The sequence below is a fragment of the Chaetodon auriga genome, chromosome 13, assembly GCF_051107435.1.
Source record: "Chaetodon auriga isolate fChaAug3 chromosome 13, fChaAug3.hap1, whole genome shotgun sequence".
Lineage (NCBI taxonomy): Eukaryota > Metazoa > Chordata > Actinopteri > Chaetodontiformes > Chaetodontidae > Chaetodon > Chaetodon auriga.
In genome coordinates this window covers 21,026,439-21,049,059 of record NC_135086.1, presented here as the reverse complement: position 1 = coordinate 21,049,059, position 22,621 = coordinate 21,026,439, and the positions used below count along the sequence as shown (strand labels likewise).

The 22,621-nt window shown below is 41.3% G+C and overlaps 1 protein-coding gene across 2 annotated transcripts; it reads right to left on the bottom strand.

Moving 5' to 3' along the window:
- Window positions 1–996: 996 nt before the first annotated feature.
- LOC143330991 (interleukin-1 receptor type 1) lies at window positions 997–21,601 on the bottom strand. Of its 2 annotated transcripts, none has more exons than XM_076747802.1 (12): window positions 21,471–21,601; window positions 11,257–11,334; window positions 9,596–9,848; window positions 9,290–9,482; window positions 8,761–8,932; window positions 6,701–6,763; window positions 6,300–6,435; window positions 5,710–5,864; window positions 5,084–5,224; window positions 4,266–4,433; window positions 3,366–3,649; window positions 997–3,032 (listed from the first exon to the last, which is right to left on the bottom strand). In XM_076747802.1, the coding sequence occupies exons 2-12, from the start codon at window positions 11,330–11,332 to the stop codon at window positions 2,736–2,738; spliced, it is 1,938 nt and encodes a 645-aa protein (XP_076603917.1). In that variant the 5' UTR covers window positions 11,333–11,334; window positions 21,471–21,601; the 3' UTR covers window positions 997–2,735. The 2 variants fall into 2 exon arrangements, with proteins under 2 accessions (XP_076603917.1, XP_076603918.1); XM_076747803.1 differs by lacking the exon at window positions 21,471–21,601 and adding an exon at window positions 18,826–18,875.
- Window positions 21,602–22,621: the final 1,020 nt, after the last annotated feature.

Sequence of the window (22,621 nt, the reverse complement as noted above, 5' to 3'; positions counted from 1 at the left end):
TTCCTGAAAACAGTGAATCTTTACTGATGACTTCACGCAGTTTGAACTGACAGAAATAAAACCTCTGAACAATAAAGCTGGTGTGGCTTTTTCAATCATCTCTGCATCGAATCAAATGTAATAACCCATTTTAGCCACCTCTTAGGTCATGTGAAAATCGCGCTATGCTCTCAGCAGAAACGTGAGGTATATGAAATTTGTGGGGTGTAGACTAGAACAAGGTCAATCACCAGAACCGCAGTTTCCTTTGCAGTTGTCCGATTTATTTTCATGACCCTCATCGGAAAATGAATCTCGTGTCAAAGCTGCACTGTTAGAGTTTCTCATATTAATTCAGAGAATTTTGCGTACTGCTAAGAATCAAATACTGAAAGTTGTGCAGCATTAAATGAAAATAGTCATCATGATGAAGACTGCCTGCACACAGTTTGATTTTTTTCCCTCATTTTAACACTTTGCTGCCGGGAAATGTGTCTCATAAATAACATTTAATAAAATGTTTCCCTCCCTTGGCTGCTTGACTACTGCAGAAATTAGAGTTGGGTGGTTGGACGTTTGGCTGATTTGGACTGGCCTAAAAAAAAGATCTCATTAGGGGATCAGGATAAAATTTCCAATGACGATGATAAGCTTTGGACATTTTTACTCAATATGAATAGAATGAACAGAATTAAACACAACAGCCAGTCAGTCTGCTCTTTTTGTCTTTCACCTCAGTGTACACGCTCACTTTCTACCGCATGCTATTGTTTGAACTTCCAGTGAAGAAGGCGGATGTGGACGTGGATGTCCTCTGGAAAAGAGGAAAAATAATTAAAAATGTATCAGTGAGAACGGAGCTAGAGCCTCTTGTTTGTGTGTGTGAGGCAGAGTTGCTTGTGTGGGAGGTGAATCGATGCGTATCGTTATTCTACTTCTTAGTCTGTTGTGTGTTTTAAAAAAAAAAAAAAAAAAAAAAAAAAAGACGTAAACGCTAAATATTAATGATGAAATAAATTTCTGACAACTCTTTTTTTAATTACATTTCTAGTCAAAGAGTCAAATTTTGCTCATTTACATTTGCTAATTTACAAGAAATACACAGTGTATCAGCAGGTAGAGTTACAGTGCAACAGTTTCATACAACAGATAATCTATTTTCTACAGGTGAACATAAATGACTGGGCTGCAGGTTTAAATAAAAGAGATCAACAATGCAAATTTAGCTGTAATCTCATATACAGTAAATGTATAAAAAGTCTGATCATGATTGATAAATATCATTTTAAGCATCTCATTGATATATAACTTAAATGAAAATGTTCATTCTTGTATCTGACTCAGGCTAATTGATCGTGACTTGGTATCAGGAAAAACATGATATCTTAAAATAAGGATAACACATTGTAATTTATCAAATTCAGCCTTTGTGACAGTGAAATATTGTGCAATAAGTTTGCATGTGTGAAATGTTAGTCTCTGTTGTTTGGTTTTGCTGTTTCTTTTATTAAAATGTCCAAAGCAGCACAAAAATGTGGCATTTTCTGCTAACTGAACAGGTCAGAACCTGCAGTATCTTGGTAGCAGAGGTCCATCCCACAAACCGGATGCATCATCTGCGGCATGTATTTATGAGCAAGTTGAACCACATGACATGAAAAAATGAAGCAGTATTTTCAAGTTAACAATCAAAACCTGAAACGAGCCTGCAAGACAAAACAAAGAACTTAATGTCTACTCACAGATCCGGTAGTTGTGGCCAATGACTCAGATCTTTCCTGAAAACATTTCTTGTTAAGGTTTGGATGGTGTCCTGTATGCAACGTTAAAGACCTGTGCTAGTCACATGCCTGTTTAAGTGATGAACTGCATCTGGGGTTTGTAGGTTGGCAGCCCATGACAGTTATTAGTTGTGTTGCTTGTAGCTCTTACTTTAAATCTGTCACCATAGATTTAAAACAATAGTTAATGTTACACCATTTCCACCATTAGTTGACTCGGTTCCTCCCGACTGCAGTTAAGTTTTCCTGCGTTTTTCAGTCATTTTCTTGCATTTTTCGCCCTTAAAAACAACTTTTGCTTCTCAATAAAACCCCCTCCTGGTTTCTTGGTTTGATCAATCTGAACAACCTTAAACGATGCAGAACAGGCATTTTGAGTGTGTGTTATGGTGCTTCCATGCAGAAAATCACTTGTGGCCCTCCGTCTGCAGTTCACACCACAGCAGAAGAGTGACGTGACGTCATCTGCAAACCTATTGCTGGTTGTTGGGCTGACAGTGGCCAGTTGGAAATTTTAACATACTGACCAACCCTTGTAAAAATTATATGTTTATTTACATATTTACACTTTTAATCATACATATGTACATTTTATACATTTTCATTTGGTTGCATCAGTTTTTCTTTGTCCACACGTTCTTCAGTCTCCAGCTGCCAGAGAATGTCACAGGTCATGTCCCAAGGCAGGCAGTCTCAGGATAGCCCAGACACTGTGACCATCTGCACATCAGGTGTGATCTACTGCCGTTGAGTCTTTGAGCAAAGCATCTTCCACCCTTTATTGATCAGTTACTCCGCCTAGCGCATGCTGCTCATGGTACAGTTAGGGACCTTTTGCTGCATTGACACTGTACCTCACAGCACGCTATTTCTGAGTTGTTTTTGTGTGAGGAACTTCATTACCATACACATTTGCATTGGAAACCAACCACTCTCTGGTCCAACAGTTGACTCATACTGTACATGGTAACACCATCATAAGTTCAGCAGGGCAGTTTTCTCGGGGTGCACCGCCCTCTTCCCCTTCACTGGCATATGATACCTCATCTCCTTCCAAAACTTTGAAGATGGGGAGAGGGATGGCAATGAATGCATGTCCTGTCCACCTTTCTCCTCGTCCTCTCTCCCCCTCATACACGTCTTCCACCTTTGCCTCTGCTTCAGGTTCTTCCACCAACACATAGCGCCCTGCTTCTTCCTCAGGTGACGCACTGACTCTGGGAAGAGAGCCAGCTGAGCCGGGGTGATCTCTTCCAACTCAACCAGAACCACCTGTAAAACGGCACTTGAATTAGAATCAGGGTGCCTTAAGATGGACCAAAAGAAATTTGAACAAAATGAATGAAAGCAGCCTAAATGTTTTTTCTCTTTCAAGCAGTTACACTTAGATACAACAAGTCCTATGTTGTGAGTGCTCTGATGAAACACATCAATTCAGTGGGAAAGTAAATCAGGTGTGACAGGACCTGATGCAGCCCAGGGGAAAGCTCAGCCAGTGAGAACAACAGCTCTCTGGACATTTTTTGTATTTTTGTAGTAGCAGTTTGTAGATAGAGGATTTGACACTGCTGTCAAGAACTTGCATTAACAAGTGTGTTTTCTCACCTTGAGAGATCCCTCCAGCAGCGCTCTGTGCATTGCTGCCACGCACTCCAACTGCTGCCTTGTGTCTAGATAGACATCCTCGCTATCATCAAAACTCATGCAGTTACTGTCGTCTCTGGTCTTGTTTTCGGTGTTGTCACTGAGATTACTGCTCTTAGTGATGTTGTTGTTGTTATTGCTACTAGTGCTGCTTGTGTGTCTTTTGCCGGTGAAAGTGGAGGCAGTGTAGAGCAGAAGGAGGCGGCGACTGGCTTGTATGTTCTCTTCCACTGAATTCACGATGGCTGCAGGGAGGAAACAGAAGATGAAGAGACACAGAGGAGTTACATTAGAAAAACATGAGCTTTATAAGTGATGAGCCACAACTTAGCTACCCATGAAGGGTATGTTAGTGCACTAACTCTAATACTATTAGACTAGTGGTTCCTGACCTTTGGGTCTGGGTTGCCCAAGATGTCACAGGGTAGATCTGAGGGGTTTCAAGATATCGAACAGGGTAACTAAGCAGAAAAACATATTTCTGCTTCTAAGCTAAACTAAGCAAAACCAGAACTGGTCAAAGCCTGTAGACATAGCAACAGGGCCACTAGAATGCACTGCAAAAAAGGTTGAGAACCACTGATTTAGATCAGGTTTCCGAGTTATTTAGTAACTTGGATAGCAGCCTGCACAATATCTGTAAGTCAAAATATGGTGCTACCCAGATATTTACTGTGTTATAAGTGAGAATACAGTGATCACCTAAGAAAAGGTCCTCCGTATCAACTTTTCATGGTAACTTTGAGGCTTTTTCAGAGTGGAGTTACAGGGAAAAAATAAACCAATGGGCTTTTTTCTGCAATGGACACTGACACCCGTGTCTAACATTGTAATACTGGCTTTGCCACGTAGGTGACTTACCCTGGCCAGGCAAGCAGTCACGGCCTGCTATGAAGAGTTTGTAGCCGCAGGCCTTTTCCATCACTTGAGGCAGTGTTTGCATGGCGAAGGTCTCCACTTCCTTGCTATATCCAACGGCACAGGATGGTGGGTATGCCACATAGGCATCGTACAGTTTCCCATCCATATCTGACACAGGAAAATAAGAAGAGCTCATTAAAAGGTCATTTTCAGTGGTGGTTTTTCAGGCAGTAGTGCAGGTCAAGTCTTTAAAGAATGGCAGGGCAGTGTGGCAAAGAAAATTAAAAACGTGATTGAATATGGTTAATGGAGCCAGCAATCATCTACATTGCTCATAGACTGAAATTAAGCTCAGTGCTCCTCGTGCTGTTCATGCACGGCTTTCTGTGATTCCATTTTCTTCGGATTTTGTGCCCACAGTTTTCTTTGTTGATTCAGTCATGGGGGGTTTTACCCCAGTCCCATAACCTTAAAGTCAGATTTTGAAGATTAGGTTGACATGCAGTCTTAATGTTGAAAGGTTCTTCTGTTGCATAATCAGCAGATCAGATCTCATCAAAAACACTGTCGGCAGCCCTGTGGTTAGTTTGTTTCCTCTCACTATTGACACATGCAGTCAGATATAAGATAAAGCTTAAGATTCTGAGTGCATGTGTGGGTACTGTAAATGTGTGCGTTGCAAGATCAGGTTTTTCCCTCTTGGAGCATTGTAGGTTCAGTTACGAGTATTTTTTGTGGGCTGACATTGTCATTACATTGTACACTGTATACACAATAAAGAGCACATTGCTAATTATACACCTGGTGTGAAATATTACCTTTATTTGTATAGAAGACTGGAAACGTTCTCCTGAACCACAGCACAATATCAATCTTAAAAAGGTAGTAGATGGTGACGCTGATGATAAAGAGAATCATCATGGCACCAAATATGCATCCAGGATGTATGATGTTGGGATCTGTAGAGATGAACATGACACAGATCAGACATAGAATTTCTGTGTGTTCATGTGTCAGATAAGTTATTCAGGCTTTCTTGTTGTCTTGCGTTAGTGCCCTTCTCTTGCAGAGCTGTCTGACTCAGTGGTTTTCGTTGTAATGGTTGTGTATGGGCCAGTGGGCATCAAAAGGCCTGCAACTTTAATTGTGCCCACTTTGTCTTTACCAAGAGTTTGCCTTCACTCAAAGTGTCTTTATTGAGTGGGAGGAAAAGTGACAACCTACACCCTCTGCTGGTCATCTTTATAATGGGAAAGATACTATCACTGACACTGAAAATATCAGGCAGTTAATCTGATTGGTAACTGTTTAATCATGAAGTAATTTGTTAAGTGAAAATTGAAAAAATCACTGGTTATACCCTCTCAAATGTGAATATGTGCTTGTTTTTTTGTCTCCTGGCATAGTAAAGTGCTTTTTGTCATTTGGCATGCTGTGGTTTTACCTTCTGGCAGCAGAGTAAAATATTCCTCAGGATGGCCTCTGTCACTGTATACTCGACAAGTGTAGTTGGTGTGGAAATCCTCCTCCCTGAGCTCAGAAAACATCAGCAGTCGTTCCAACCACACACCTTTACGAGGAGCATCCTGCCTCCACAAACTGGTGAGGACAAACAGATGAGATTCAAGATAGATAATGCAACAAAATGTAACACTACTGTGCTTGTTTAGAGCAGGAGGCTCCAATTCTTAACACTTTCTATTTCTACCTCTTTTAATGCCTGTTCTACTAGTCTCATTCCTTATTCAATGGCTACATGTAGTCTGGAAAAGGCTGCTTAGAATAAGGTACCCTGCTGCTCTACAGAGCCTTTTTTAGCCTCTTATTGGTTAAAATAACGTACAATTCTCCAATGTTGGGAGATCATAACTCTCTATTATTATGTCTTTGGTTTTTATGAACAGAGGCAGCTCATAGGTATAAACTTTAATATGTACTTGAACATATTTAATATGTACATTTGTACTTGTACATTTGTACCACAAAAGCAGCAGGTAAATCAAAAGGAATAAAGTTGAAGGTGAGTGTGCTGACCGCTGTTCTGATGTGTAGATGCGGTTGGAAGGGTGGGTGTCGAGAATGAAATCGCCCCTGACCAACCAAACAACATCAACGATGGGCTTCCCAGCACACAGCACAAAGACGAGGCACCGCTTTGTGAAACTAGACCCTAAACATGTATACAAACAATAACACAGGTTAGACTTCATAAACTATTTCTCTTTATCTCTAAACCCACATTTTAAGTTTCTATGTTGTACAAATAGTGTTCCTCAAGAGCAAAAGCCTACACAGCTGTATGATGTATGGCTGCACAGGACCCTATACCCCACAATGCAATTGTTGTCTGAACAAAGCTGGAGTTAGTTTTAACAGGAGACATTTAAACTGCAAAACACCATATTTCTCAAAATACGTTGCAGACACGAACTCACCCATTTTTGCCTTGATTATCTCATTGGCTGGTTCATGTACTTCTGGAGCCAGACAGTAATCCTCTGAAAAGACAGACAACATGAAATACACCAACAAAAGGCTGAGGTTATCTTATCATAGAAATATACTGGTTATGGAAAGATACCAAACAGCTATGAGCAGTAATTTCCTCGACTTGTTTGTCTGCTGTAACTTGACATTTGCACTTTTGTACTTGTGGTTGCATGTAATGTGGGTGAATGCTAGCTACAACAGCGTGGCTGGTATTGTTTCCACACTGTGAATGTGTGTGTGTTTTATCATGGTAAAATGTAGCGGCAACTACAGTAGAAGCAGTTGTAGTACTTTGGCAGGTGATTGTGTGCCTGGCTCCGATCAGTGCATCAAAGAAGCAGCTACAGACGATGGCACTTTCATTGATCATATCTTTTACAGTAGAGTGTGTCCTGAAGCTCTGACAGATGCTGTCAGTTTCTACTACTCCAACCATGATCTCACCAGGTTCCTCATGATACGTGAGCAATGTTGAAGGCATCTGTGATATCTGCTTTTGATAGACATATGCCATGCTCAGCTGGTTTGATCAATTTGATTGCGTTATCCACTGTAGCAAGGATAGACTGATGAGGCTAGCAACAAGGCCAGAGCGAGAAGCCAATTAACAGGCTGGTTAAATAACCTTCATTTAGCTCTTTTTCCAGTAACTGGGACACAGTCTCTGGATTCTTAACAGCAGACTGGAGGGGTTTTTTTGCCACACAGGTAGAATGCAAGGATGAGATAACCCCCACCTGGAAAATCTGAGAGAGACTTGTGAGCAGGTGATCCATGAATATGGAGTCTGGATGAGCTGACAGTTCTACAGCCAGAGCTGTGATATCTGTAGGAGTGGAAGTATGAAGTTTTTGGTATTTTCTAAAAGTTTTTGAGGTGCACTGGCTCTCCTGAGGGGGGCGAGCTCGGCAGCCAGTAATCAGGTAGCGGGGGCTGACTGATACTGTATTGTACTGTATGTATTGTATTGCAGAGGCTGCAAATATGAAGGAAAATGCATCCAGGTAAGTGCAGATACTTTCGTTTAAATTACTGCATATGAGCATATTATTGAGCAACTCAACCTTTTGACTATGGCTTTAACGACATTAAAGCAGGTTGAACACAAAACTGCTTGTGCCCAACAAGCATGATGAGGTTTTAAGTGTCCAAAATTGATCAGTTTAGACAGATGTTGGATTGAGAAATGAGAGCCGCCTTGCTGAAAAAGCTTTGTGATACTGAAAAAAATTGTTCCTCCCATATCTGAGATTAAGATGACTGATCAGTGTCAGATAAGTGTCTAGTTTGCTCTTCTATCAGATGAACAGAACAGATCACCTGTCTGTAGCTGTAAAAAAAAATGTGGTGTGGGTCACAGAAGCCGAGGTTGAGGCATTTTTCAAGCACCTGAACTGATCTCACCAGAGACCGCATAGAGGCTAGGAAGGTATTGGGGGCAGCGTGGCTGAAGCAGCAGCAACAGCCAGGGTGGAGGATGCAGAAGGTCTGGAAGCATTTGGTGACCCTCTTTTTGAATGACACACAGCAGATTTTACTTTGTGAGGTAACTTAGAAGGCTTACCAAGGAGATTTTTCAGCTGTTGCTGGATATTCAATACTCGTGTTTTTTCCAAACAACCGATCATTTATGCCACTAATATCACCTTCTATATTAATGACTCACCATACTTAATGTTGAGGGATGAAATGAGTAAATGAGGGAATATTTCAGCAAAACACATACATGTCAATACTAAGATAGGTTAAAAGTTCACCTTGCAAGAATGGTTGAGCACATTGAATAAATCTGGCACAGTCGACCTGCTTCACCAGACTCACTTCTCACATTGTCTTGTGTTCCATTGCACCATAAACACATATTTGCCGTTGTGGCTGGTGTGATCCGATCGCAAGTTTAGAAATGTGAAGTTTGTTCCACTGTAGGAATCACAGTGTTATGAAATGTAGACAAACAGCATTAAGTCCCTATCTTGCACACTCAAGTACTCATATTCATTCTAACCTTTGACCCATGCATCAATGGTCTCCGACACAGATCCCTTGATGCCACCGAGAGTGAAAGTCAGAGTGCAGGTGTAGGCGCTGTTGTTTTGAGGTTCCAACCCGTCGATCTTCAGTTTGGTTATATCCCTGTAGGTATACTTGCCTTTCCCATCCTCTATAGGGTCACAACCCTAGATGAAGGAAAAATAAAAGTCAGACTTTTTGGTGACAATGTGTAAATAATAAAAAAAAAAAAAAAAAACTTTTTTATGATGGCAGACAAGCTACATGGTTAAATGAGTATGCTGGTGAGCAGAGTTAGGTCTAGAGAAAAAAATGTATAATTTACCAGATGTTCTACCTTGTACCCACTGATATCATAAAGCATTTGACCTAATTTAAGAAGGTGCAAAACTGCCTTCTCCGATCTAGTGTACGCTGTATTGAGCTTCTTTTTAACTGAGATCTGACCCTGTTCTACAGCATCCGGAGTAAACTCAGCAGGTTACTAAATATTTTCGTAGTGACAAGAGTTTCCAGTTACTCACTTTGTACCACTTGATGGAGTAAGTGATGTTGTAGCTGTCCAGTTTATATGTATAGCCCTTCAGAGGGCAGGACAGGGTGTCAGTGCTTCCCATTGAAAGAGTTTGGCCAGCTTTCTTTGGCCTTCCACATTCTCCAGCCACTGGCCGATCCACCACCAGCTTGCTGGACTGCCTGTAGCACCAAGTGGGGGTTCTATTGAACATGAAGGAGATGTTGATATTTTATTTATTTAGATCTTTTGTGGACCTTCAACCAATCAGCAGCTGAATCAGGAGCATTGCAGGTTAAGGAGAAGCATACCATACCTCACTATGGTCACATATTCCCCGTCGTCCTCCATCGTTACGTTAAGAAACCACAGAGTCTCCCCGCGCACCAGGATTCGACCCATCTGATCGTTCATTTCTCGGCCCGTCTTTGAGTCGTACCATGTGACGTTATAAGGAACAGCTGTGAAGTTGAAGACCTCTGGCGACACCAGGGTGCTGTTCAGCATAGCTATGTCCCCAGGAACAGAGAAGACCCTCTCAAACTGGAGCATGTAGTTGGTACAGTTCTCTGTAACACACACACCAGTGGAGAATTGATTTTGTCAGTCATTCCGCCATTCAACACTGATAGAGCCCATGAGTATAGAGCCCATAGAATACAGCACACCTTCCTTTGTTTCTTTCGTATTTTTTCTTCATGTCATTCTGTCCTATGCACTTTGAACTGCCTTGTTGTACTGTACAAATAAGTTGGCTCTGCCTTTCCTTCTTGTTGGATGCTCTTTTCAGGCATTCGGCCAGTAGCTCAGGGATTTAGAGCTGCCCAAAGGACATTATGCCTGACTTCCAGTACTTTTCCGTGCTACTCTGTGTCACTGAGATGGAAGATTCCAATCCTATACAAGCTGAAGCTAAAGTCACTTGTCAGTTTTCTTCCCATCATACACCTATGAGAGGAGCTGCAACCAGGTGCATCGTATCATGTATACATTCAGATTGGGGTATCCCTAAATGTGTTTCACAGAAACCTGAAATGCTCTATTTTCTATCTTTATTTGGATCCCCATTAGCTTCCACAAAGTGGTTGCTAGTCTTCCTCCATACAAAAAAAACAAAAAAAACAACCATAATAAAGCCAACAACTTAAAATCACACAGTATTAATAAAATAGGGAAATGCAATATGAGCCAAACACTGATTTAAAAAAAAAAATAAAAAAAAAATGAAATGAGACATGAAACAATAAATGGCAGTTACCTATAATGGAACCAAAAACAAAAACAGTCACAAACAGATGGCAGACAAAAAAAAAAAAAAAAAAAAAAAAAGCAACTATGTGAGATTCAACATTTCAAAATCTGTTTTGAATCTGTTTTATGTCGTTGGGGAGCTTATTCCAGGTTCGTAGACTTGATAACAGCTGATGATCAGTACTCACTTGATGTGTCATATAACCACAACAAATAGCAGTATGTACTGGTTTTTCCCTTGAGAAGTGTGGTGTATTATTACAGATTACAGCTTGGAAATGATTCTGATTCTGATAACAGATGACTAGCTTTTAATTGAGTCTTCACAGTTTGTTTGATTGATTGATTGATTGATTAATTGAAGTCAACCAAAGCAGCTCCACACTGTGATCACATTAGCAGCCTGGCAGTTGTGGTCTTTTTCCAAGAATAGACGGAAATCAGTGTGAACCTTTTGAAGTGCTCACATTTATCAGGAACAGGACTGACAAGTTATGCAAGTTACTGCGGTTCCACCAGTTGCCACAAGAGGGCAGTGCAATGCTTCTTTACAGGCTGGAGGCAGATGGAGTTAGATTTGGCAAAAACAGGAGAAATGTAATTCTTACGAAAAAACTTATATACATATATACACTAATATATGTTAGTCTGGTTTTAATCAGCTTTTAGTCTCAGAGCTCGAGAAGGATTTTTGCAGTTCTTTGACAAAACAATGACTCAGCTCACCTTGTACAAATCCTGTACAAATCCCACATAGCCCGTGGAAGAACAGAAGGCTTCCCAGTGTTGAACGGAGGTCCATGCCTAAGAAACACACAAACAAACAAGTTAGAAATGAATGTACGTAAGAAGCCGGCAGCTGACAACTTACTGGAACACTTGTGTTCAGTGACACTGACGGGTCACAAGAGGCTTTAAAAGACAATCAGCAAAAACAGTTTTCTTTCCTCTTTCAGCCAAACGTTATCCTACCTAATATTTCTGAAAGAATGTTTCGCCCTCTCCCTCTCCTCCACGCTTCGTCTACCTCTCTCCCTCAGACATGGATGACAAACGTTGTGGTATTTCAGTGGTCATTTACGTAGAAACCTCTGACAACGTGCTGCGTAATGCTTTGGTCCTGGAAGGAGACCCTGCATTCCTGGATTTGCTGTATAACACAAGTGAACATTCCTACTCTGTCCTGCCTGTAAACCTAAGAATGAACGCTGTAAACCCTCAATGGAAATTAGTGTCCTCTTTCTCTTAAACCTGTATAGCTATTACAGTTACTCTGCTGGTTTGAGTCCACATTTTTACCACATTTTCTAATGTACATACATGTCTTGCTTTAGTCTGTTAAATAATGTGTAGGTCAGAGCATGTTAGTGGTTACAGTTACTTCTTCATTTTGGTAACTTGAGTAGGTGTGAAAACTGTGAAAGGTAGCAGCACTGCTGTGGTCACAATTAGGTTACCACCTAACTGTAACCTACCAGCTGCTGTTGTCATTTGAACTTTTCAGTATGTTACTTTGAGGAACATGAAAATATCTTTTGGTATTAAAGAGTTTTTGGTATTGTGAGTAGGAAGTCAAACTGTTACCAGCTTAACTAATACTGCATGCCCAGTCATCTGTATGCACTGTAAGTAAAGCTGGAAACCGACACAGATGTTTGTGGATGTCGACTGACTCAGTTAAACAGAAGCCACCTTCGTCCATGATGTCACAGTTTTTGATGTCCAGTGGTTTCCTGATCTGAAAGTTACAGAAAACCAACTTGGCTCCTGACTAAGCATAACTGAGTTTAAGAAGGAGAAGTGCATCGGATCCAAATCGAGGATAATTAGACCCAATCCAAAATGTAGCCAACCCTGAACAGACCCTCAGAAATGGATAAAACCATCATGAAATTGGTCAGGTTTAAAGACACTGATGCACAAAAGTAAACATCTGACTTGATTGATTTAAAAATGTGAAAAGCAAAGGAAATAGCCCCAGAGATCCTCAGTTTGTGAATCCAACAGGACATTCATAACATACTGTTTAATATACATGGTTAAATTGTGCGCAACAACAGAAACTGTGGTACTGTGCAATCCAGATAAGAGAGTCTTCAGTGATAGCAGCTGATCTAATCTGACCGCATCTTTTACCACATGCATTCACAATGCTAAATCAGACATCAGCGTTTACACTATAAATAGCTCTAGTAGTATTAAATTTGGCACCAGAGTCAGCGCTTCACTCGCAGCTATGATATTGTATGAATGTCACATGTCAGCACAGCACTGCAGGATGTCTGCATTTTTAAGAAAGCTCAATTAAAATCCTTCAAATCATCAGGAAAGGGTCTTTTAATAGTGCATTTGCCTTGGTAATATTGTAGTGGTCCAGTGGGGTATCCATTGTTCCCGCATTTCTCAAACCCACAAACATTCATTTCATAAAGTGAAACATAATGGCTCAGTTTGTAATTTGCAACTGAAGATAATATCAGTCAAACTCTGGTTGTGCCATCAACAGAGTGCTAAGAGAGACAAGAAAACTTTAGAACAGTAGCAACCAAAAGTGGGAAACTGCTGTGGTAAGAAGACTGTATACAAGACAAGAACAACCTCAACCACAGTGTGTGCACCTCTCTGTGTTGCTACCGGAAAAGCCAATGCTGAACAGACACAGATGGAAGCAGGGTTTGTAATTGGAGGTGCGCTGGTGGTTCAGTAGGCTGCAGTCAAATGCTGCCGGTGCTGCAGTTTGACTGTCACCACCAGCTTTTGCTCACTGCTTTCGGATCAGTCTTCTTTTCACTTTCAGTCAAAGTACATCTTTGACTAACAGTGACCTAAAAGTTGAAATCTCAGGGCCCCTCCTTACCTGTAGTTCGCTTCATTTGGCCTGGACTGAAGAAAAAAGTGATTCATTTATTCATTCATTAATTTTAGTTCTGGTCCGGTTTGTGTTCACGCTGGCTTCTTAAAAATGAACCAAGAGGAGTGAATATGAAGTCACACAGACTGACAGGTAGCTCTGACTAGACTGTTTGACGAGTGTCATCCTGAATCATCAGCTCATCAGCAGGGTCCACAGAGAAATGCAGGGACTGCAAACCACAAGCTATGAATAATGGCAACAATGACATGAAGAGTTTTAGTTCGCACTTGAAATGACATATTTGCTATCGAAAAATACTGTGGTTACTATAAAATATCATTGTTTAGAAGCCAAGGTGATGTTTTCAGATTACTTGATTTAATTGGCCAACAGTCCAAAACCCAGTGACTTCAAGTCAGAATGATATAAAACCATTTATCAACATTTAGACCAACAGTACAAGAGCTGGAACCAGCAAGTGTTTATCATTGTTTATCAGAAATGATGCCACTTACTTTACTGTTCACTGACTAATTTGTGCTCCATTGGAAAAGAAAAACAAAGCACTTGAAAAGGTACTAGGACAAACTGAGCAGTATAAATATGTATTGCAAGAAGCTGCTTGTTGTAGCTTTAAAAGCTGGAAGATACAGGAAGTGCTCTTTGATGAAAATGTCTGTTCAAGACATATTAAGAACAGCCCCTGCATCTGGATGGTGTTAAGGGATCCACAGTCTGAGGAGTGCTTAGGCAGCATAGTTTCTCTGTGGGACAAGCCCAGGCAGAGAGGAGCGTGGGAGAGCTCAGCCGGTTCAGCAGGCCATGGTACGAGCAGAGACGTGGGAGTAACACATGGGAGGCTGAGGTGAATGGAACTGACTGAGTCACATCGTCTGGCGAGTGCTGTCTCTCGCGACCGGAGGCCGAGAGGTGTTGGTGTTTGGCTGTGGAATAGGTTCAGCAGTGATTCAGACAGTGTTGTGTTTTTTCCCCATTGTTTATCAAGGGTGGGATGACAGATGCATGTTTTGTTTCTGCTTTACTTTCAGTTTATTTAGTACTGCATTTCCACACTTGACTGTTTGTCACTTGTGGCTTCGAGCAGCTTGTCACCTTTATGACTTAACAGCAACTTATCTTAACTCCACCCTAGCATATTACTGGCAATGTACTCTGCACATAACTGCAGACAACAGCTAATGGAAATATGGCTTCATGGCAGGAAACTGTTAAAAGAAAGGAGGATAAGAGTTTGCCCCGCCAAGGCTGTAGTGTTGATATGATGTCTTTTTATATCCGCGTCTGCTTTTATAACCCTCAGGCTACCAAAACTGACACTGTGACTTGAGCATGGCTGTTCAAATACAGTTGTGTACGTAGATCAGTGCCATGTTTTATTTACTTTTTTTAAGAGTTAAGTTGTATTATTTTAAGAAAACAAGGCCATCAGCTCAAGGACTGGTATCCTCTATCAGTTTCTAATCTTTACAGGCTGTGGAGTTCAGGGGCTCGATCCTCCAAAGGACCCAGGCCCGTGAAGTTTCCATTGCAAAGTCATCAGTCTAGAATCAGTGCATGAACGTATTTGATTGCCCAGTGCAGTGTGCTGATGTCTGACTGTGTTGTGGCAAAATTGGGCTGGACAGCCTTGGTTTTTCAAGCAGTCAAGGCAGTGATCTGATTAAAATTAAAATGGAACTTTAGCACGTAGGAATTGTTAGTCAGCAGATAAATCCACGCAGTGTTTTCACCCCTTTCACCCATAACCCGTTTGCCTGCTGTTTGCATCCTCAAAACCCAACCTAACAAGCGGTAAACTGGGAGAAGTTCCACAATACACAAGTTAACAGTCGTAAAAAGTCCCATTCATTTTGCCATAGACACAATGTTCCAAGACTCCCTTGTACGGCTTGAGCGCACATGAAACTCTTTCTCCTACAGTTGAATCATTATTATGAAAGATTTGCAAATATGTTGTAAAATATGTGGTTATTCGATTCAGAATTGAAGGCATGAGCCTGTGTACGTGACACTTCAAGCAGAGTTTAACTATGACTTCCAACGCTGGGTGGAGGCCAAAGATTAAACTCAATCTGCACTTTAAATCAGTGCAGTTTTGGATGAATTCTGTATGGTGCTGTATTTTGTTTACAAAGTCAAGCATTTCCAGTGTGCTGCCGCTGACCTCCTCTTCACAGAGGCAGTCAGGCCTCATGTGTATTGTGAGCATGTTTTCAGCTATGTTAAGCCACTGTGCCAGATTTGCAGATAACTCTGCTGGAGTCTTTCAAAGCACAAAACTATAAGCGGATGCTGTTCAGAAGCTTTAGCCAAACAAAGCTGAAGGCTGCTGGAAAATGTGGCACATTTTCAATAAATGTTTATAAAAGCAATAACTACTCTACAAAGTTTAGTTTGAGGCTGTGAATCATCTCCGACATGATCTTTTCTGTTGGTGAGATATATACTCAAGGCTTATTTGACAAACTGGTATGATGTAAGCTCAGATCTAAGGCAGTGATGTAGAAAGTGCTTGCATGACAGAAGCTGTTGGGAAACGGGCCTCGCTGACTGAACAAATGGGTGCAATGTCTCATCTCACTGCAACAAACTGACAGATAGGAACAAGTGTCCATTTATTCCTGTTTGCATTCAGTTAAGCTGTAGCTTGGTGTGTTTGCCTACAAATCTGCTCAGCCGTGCGAACTTTGTCCATCTGTTTGCGGGACAGCGGTTGCAACACGAGGAATGATCGTCAGTCAAAGGTCGTGACAACACCTAAAGGACAACCTCTAGATAAACATGTTTTACTGTTAACTCTACTGTCACTGTAGATAGTTGTTTGATCTAATATAATAGTCTAGTTTGGGTATGAAAACTGTGGGCAGTATATGTACGAACCCCCTCACAAAGGTTGAACTGGAAACAAACAGAAAAAAAACAGCAAAGTGTGAAGCGAATATAACCAATAGAAGTGATCTGATCAGCGGTTCAGACCTGGTATGAGTCATAAACATGCGAGACAAGACAAACGTGAGGCAGCAGCAGCAAAACGTACTTTACCTGCTGTTCCACTAAACAGTTCACACTGAACAACCAACCGCAGGTTCAAGAGTGTAACAACTCCGAACTCCTGCAAGTACAGCATGACAGTCAACACCCCACATGGCCCAGATTGTCTCGTTTTCTCCCCAGCACTACATCATTTAACAGATTTGATCTCTTAATTGTAATGAAAAAAATAAAAATGGGCCACAACTTTATTACTATTAATCACTCTATTAGATTTTTTTTTCTCACAACCCAAAGACTTCAGGTTAATTTCTCACAAAATCAGAGAGTATTTGCATTTTTTGTGCAAAATCTAGTGTGCATGCACTCTTTAGATCACTGAGATAACGTTAGCCAAATTAAAAGATAAGCTTATTCTTCACATGCTTTTGGGAAGCAGAGCCCATGTCAGCTATGTGTAATATTGTCATGTGCATAGAGTGCAAAGTGAAGCAAAAAATAGTGTTTTTTGAAGGAGAAGAGGATGTGATCCAAATGATGATGGAGAAATGAAACCCAGATCCTCAATGCATGTTCTCTATACAACATGTAGGTTGATATAAGTTGCAGCATCTGTGTAACAGCACAAATGATATGTCAGTCAGAGCCGGTTAAGCTTCTGTGTTCATCTCAGAGCACGTATCTCATCATTTACAAATGATTTGCCATGAATAAGCTGTTTGACTTGATGCTGATCTATATGTGTAGGCTACCGGTTATTTTGCATCATAGATGTGTTCATACACATCAACCCTGTTAAACATCAGGTTTGTGCTGAAAGAAGCACATTGGCCATTAGAGGAGCACTCTACATCTCATTCTCATGTTCTGCCTCGAAAGCAGTTTATTTTTAACCACGTCTGAGAAAGTATCTCTCAAATTAAAGACACAGTATCAGCAGGCACCGGACATTTTCAGATGCAGCAGTAAATACAACTCTGTTGGCTTGATGGGGGTCAAAACACTGTGGAAATATTCTCATGGAAATAAAATGACATATGACATGGTAAGTGAGGAAGTCAGGAAACCCCAGATATAATGTCAGAAATATCCTTCCAAGGGCAGTTGGTGTGATCAGTGCGATCTCTTAATTAGGACTGATGGAGAATAAGTTGAGGCCGTTTAGCCTGTCGGGGGTTATCATACTGAATGACTCATTCAGCCCTAAAAAGGGAAAACGATGGGAGTTATCTTCCCTACAGAAGCAGAGCATGAGAATATGACCAGTATGACTGAATGTGATGTTTCACACTGAGGACAATACTGTTTCTGGTGTGAAGTGAAAAAAGTATATTTCTCAGTAACTACCAAGTTTCCTTGGTTTTGTGGTCAGATGCTCAATGAGACTGTTGGCAGGTTTATTCATCTGTGCTTTTTCCGCTGTGGCCCAGCTTTTTTTTTTGTTTTGTTTTTTTTGTCCTATAAATCTACACTCTGAAAACGGTGGGTGCAGCAGCATGCATGAACAACATGCTGCAATGTACAATGGGCTGCGTTTCCCACTCAATAGACTGCATACGTTAGCAGCAAGAATATAAAGTTGGGAAAAAGCCTGAAAAAAAAACATCCGGTTGTCTGACCTGTCAAACCAATTAAACCCTTTTAACAAACTGCAGTGGATCAAGTAATGAGAGTCAACAGTAAATAGGCCATTGTCATGCTTCTGCCTTTAACCCAACCCCACTTAAGAATTTAGTCATCAATAAAACCCAGAGGTATCAAAGTCTGACACGCAGCTTACCTTTACTTTCAGTTCCACACTGTCCTGGTGTATAATGTGGTCACTTACTGTGAGCGAATAAAGTGCTTAACCACCTGTTAGTTAGGTGCCGGGCTCAGATAAGCAGATGTGAAAGAAAACAAGCGCTCTAACACTGTTGTGGAGGAAACATCTGCACGGCTTTCACCGTCGGAACACAAGCAGGAATTAAGTGTTTGACATACCACGGACGCAGTTGAAGATGACAGACAAAAAATGCACCTAAATTACTCTTTCTTTAAATTTCAGTTCAAAGTTTTGGATTTTTCTATAATGATCTTTGCCTTGTCTTTGAAAATAAATGATTTAACAGCATGCCACTGATATCTGCACATATACAAATGTGTTATCTTTATTCTATACAGCAGGTGCATATGATATAGTGTGAAAGGAAGTGTGTCCCCTTTGTGGTTAGAATTAGAAAACACTTATCTAAAGCTGTAAACATGCAACCCTGAACAGTTCGTTCCTTGAAGGCTGAGTGGCACGCATTTTCCTAACAAGGTAAGCAGGCAGGGAGCTGATCTGGGTGGAGGAGACGGTTGCATTTCAGTGGCAGAGTTAAAATCGCAAAAGTAAGAGATTGAAAAGAAAACAAAGGTCCGACATGCCAAAGAATATATTGACTCACCTCAGAGAAAGCGACACAGAGGCACCGAACAGACTGAGGAAGGATGAGAGAGAGTTTACACGCCAGGGCAGAGCTAACAGAGGAAACCTCACCTCTGACCCTTGTGTGCAGAGTGGAGTCTCGACCATGCAGCTCAGGCAGTGACTCATCTACTCTGTCCCACCTCCATGGGACGAAAGCACAGACATCACAGACAAATGGGAGGAAGAGTATGTTTGGATTGCATCTCTTGACAGTCTGTTCACCTTCCTTTGCGTTTCAACACGCTCTTAAACCATCAGCAGAAGCTTCCTGTAACCCAACCAAAAATAACGTACCGTTACCTCAGCATCACACGACTTGTATGGATGCAAGGCTTGACCAAAATCACTAAGCAGCAAGTCTAGACCAGAAAGTTAAGTCTCAAAACAACTGAGCAAACAGTTTCACAATGTAGTAGTGATGTTATGAGTAACAAGGCTTTTCAGATTGTGAGTGAAAGTGTGTGCTTTTTTTCCCATGCTGTCTCAGTCATGACAAGAACATGCTGTTCTGAGATTTTAAGCCACAAAGACTGACTAAAAACCTAAAAATCCTTGTTTTTTGAAGAAAAAAAATCTGAGACTCAGCAAATTCCCTCAATTTAGAAGCTTTGTGAACAACCTTTTGCTACAAATATCTCATAATGTCAAGAGCTAAATGAACCAAAAGACTAAAAAGGGGCATCAGATCTACCAGGGACAAGTTCTGGTTCCCATATTAAGGAGAGCCGTGGGCGATTCTAACAGAAACCAATGTCAAAGCTAAGTGTGGTCTTTCAGAGGTGTGAGGTCAAACCTGGGCTTCCCCCCTGGATAGAGGAATCCCCAGGAGACACAGGCATCCGTTCAGCTATGAGTCAGTCCCCATCAACCACAATCCCTGAGTGAATGTCACTTTTTCGAACAGGATGCACTGCGGAACACGTGCATGACATTTACAGCCACAGTGAGGCAGTTAGAGCTTTCTATTTTCTGTCTCGTCTAGCAGAAGTGTTTCGACCATGCTGCTTGTCTTTGTCCCCCCACAGATCATGGGAACTTCTTTGTGGTCAAAGCATGACACTGGGCAGGGGATGATTATGTTAATGACAGTAGACGTTGTCACTGTGTTTCATCAATAGAAAAGTGTGCACTCTGTTAATGAAGTGATGATGTCTGATGACAGTGTGCACAGCTGATAATTTGATACTGATGCTATCGTTAAAAGTCGGGGATATGCTAAATCAACCATTTTATGTCAGAAATGAAGTTGTTAGTGATGATTTTGATTTATAAAGTAACAAAATAGTGGCAATCACAATATGCCAGAGCCCAAGCTGACGTATTGAAATAACTTATGTCTGACCAACAGTCCAAAACCCAAATATATTCAGTTCACCATCGTAGAGGACTAAGAAAACCAGCAAATCCTCACATTTGAGAAGCCACAACCAGAACGTAGACAGGGATTTGGACAAAACAACACATTTGACAACATCTCCTGGGGGAAGAGTCGCGGTATGGGTGCCTTGTTAACGTTTTGATGCTAAGCTAAGCGTGGAAGGAAATTCCTAACGAGTGAAAACAAGTCGAAAACACCGGGGAGTGCATCACCTATCGCACAAGAATTACTGCTGTCACAAATGATGAGGAGTTAAACAGTCTGAGAACTGCTAACTGTGAGAAAAAAATCATTTTGACCACTTCCAAGAACCTGAAGAGATGGTGTGACTGATAGACAAGCTCTGCAAACGTGTGAGTTTCAGGTTATACCTAAGAATTGCATCAGTATGATAGATTTCATTTTCTTTTGACTTCTTGATCTGTGAAAGACCAGCCAATGAGAGGACAGGTAATCCAGTTTAAGTAGGCCTGAGCAGTTTTCCTGCACCCAAGCCAGAGTTAAAGTCATTCAGTGGAGGTCTAAGTCAAGGTCTTGATCACTCGTGGCTCTATGGAGCAGCGTTCTGATCATCGCACTGTGGTTTTCTTTGTTGCTTCACTTTTCTTTTGCTGTTCTAGTATGTGCACAGGCACGCATGTATACATGTGCATGATGCGCACATGTAGGTGACTAAGTATACATTTCCTGCCGACAGTCTCATGCTTGACAGTTGGTGGAGTTCACTCACTAAGAAATACAGCAAAGTGCCAAGAAGGAGCAGGGAAAAGACTGCTGTCTATCAAACATGGATCAAAATGAAGCAGGCTTAAGAATATTCAAAGACGAGCTTTGCAAGAAATCTGCATTCAACACGTTTGTTAGGAGTCAATGATGCATACAGTGAGTTTACAGGTGTGAGCGTCCTGAGCGAAGTCAGACTAAAGATGTTTGAACAAAGTTACATAAATATGGGAAACAGTGTTGTTGGGAAAACTGTTTGAATTTCTTTCCATTCTACCCCCACCATCCCGCCCTCCCACCCTCGTCTGTCTCTTTAGTGCCAGGACTCCTGACAAACTGAGGTTAAGTTTAAGAAGAAGCAGTAAAAAGGTGCTAGCAACTGTGGTGAGAGTCCAGATGTGGAGCAGGCAGTCCTGTAGCAACGTCACAGACCGTTACGATGATGTCAGGGATTTTGAACTCACAGAGTACTAAGAATTCTCCCAGCTCTTAGTTAATATAGTTGAAAAGAGAGGACTCACCAGCCCGATGTTTTCTAGTCCTTTCATAAAGACAGCAGCCTCCTCAGGTCACATGAAAATCCTGGAAAAACATCTCGCCTTTTTTTTTTTTTTTTTTTTAAATTAAATCTAAGCTGATACGTGTCCTCTCTAGCTTGGACTTCCTCTTTTGTGCAGGCTGCGGCACATGTTGCAATTTCCCTTTCAGGGATCTTTTGAAAGCCAGCGTGTGTCCTAATCTGTTGAGCAATAGCTGGGAGGAGAGCTGCCTGGATCCTACTCTGCCTGTGATTCACACCATCCACAGAACTGTTCCACATCACTCAGAGCATGTTTTTCATGACAGTGCTGTTAATAACAATGTGCTCTGTCCCACCCTGTTCTGTCACATGAATCTGTCCCAGCACTGTTTAATCCCTGTTTGCTCAGTGCAGCTGTCTCTCATGCCTCTGCTTTGTATCATGGTGTCATCGGAGGCTCTTTTTTAAACACTGTCACGTTGCGACCTCTAGTGGCTGCTTAGAAAAACTACTTGATATTAAAATACCTGCAAATGAACTGATCAACCAGTCCTTAACCCAACCAGTCACCAACACATTCTTTAAATCCTTAAAATAAATCTGGACACCTATAACTTGTGAAATAAAAAGCAGTGTACATCACCGCTGCTTTACATTTACATGGTGGTCTAGAAAGGTTCTGTAGTTGTTTGTGTTTGTGTGAGGGGGGCTCAGAGGCTGGGCGGTTTTCTGCGAGAGTTTACATGTTTTTCATGTCTCCAAATTAAATGTGAGTGTGTTTGAATGTCTTTTGCTCAGTGTATACAGCGACAGGCCAGCCCCACACAACCCTGAAGAGGATGTGGTTTACAAGATGGATGGATTCATGTGTTTCTCATAGGCCTCTGTGGTTGTTAAAGTGACCTTTACTGCAGTGATGTTTCTTAACCCTGCACAGTGAAAACCATGAAGGATTAAATGAACCTTTATGTACTGAGCATATTTTCCTACTTCTCACGCTACATAAACCATTAAAGACCAGCCTGCTGGGCCATGTGATAGATTCACTGCCACAAAGGGTCATGGTCATGGACATGACAGTGAAGATATACTCTCAATATAAAGCAAGATAAAGTCTAAACAACAGTGAATCATTCAAAAGAGCATCAAATG

Coding starts and splice junctions, on each gene's coding strand:
- LOC143330991 (XM_076747802.1), bottom strand. CDS start 11,332: ATGGACCTCCGTTCAACACTGGGAAGCCTTCTGTTCTTCCACGGGCTA. Junction 9,483..9,595: donor GAATATGTGACCATAGTGAG/GTATGGTATGCT, acceptor CATGTTCAATAG/AACCCCCACTTGGTGCTACA. Junction 8,933..9,289: donor ACTCCATCAAGTGGTACAAA/GTGAGTAACTGG, acceptor TCCTTCATCTAG/GGTTGTGACCCTATAGAGGA.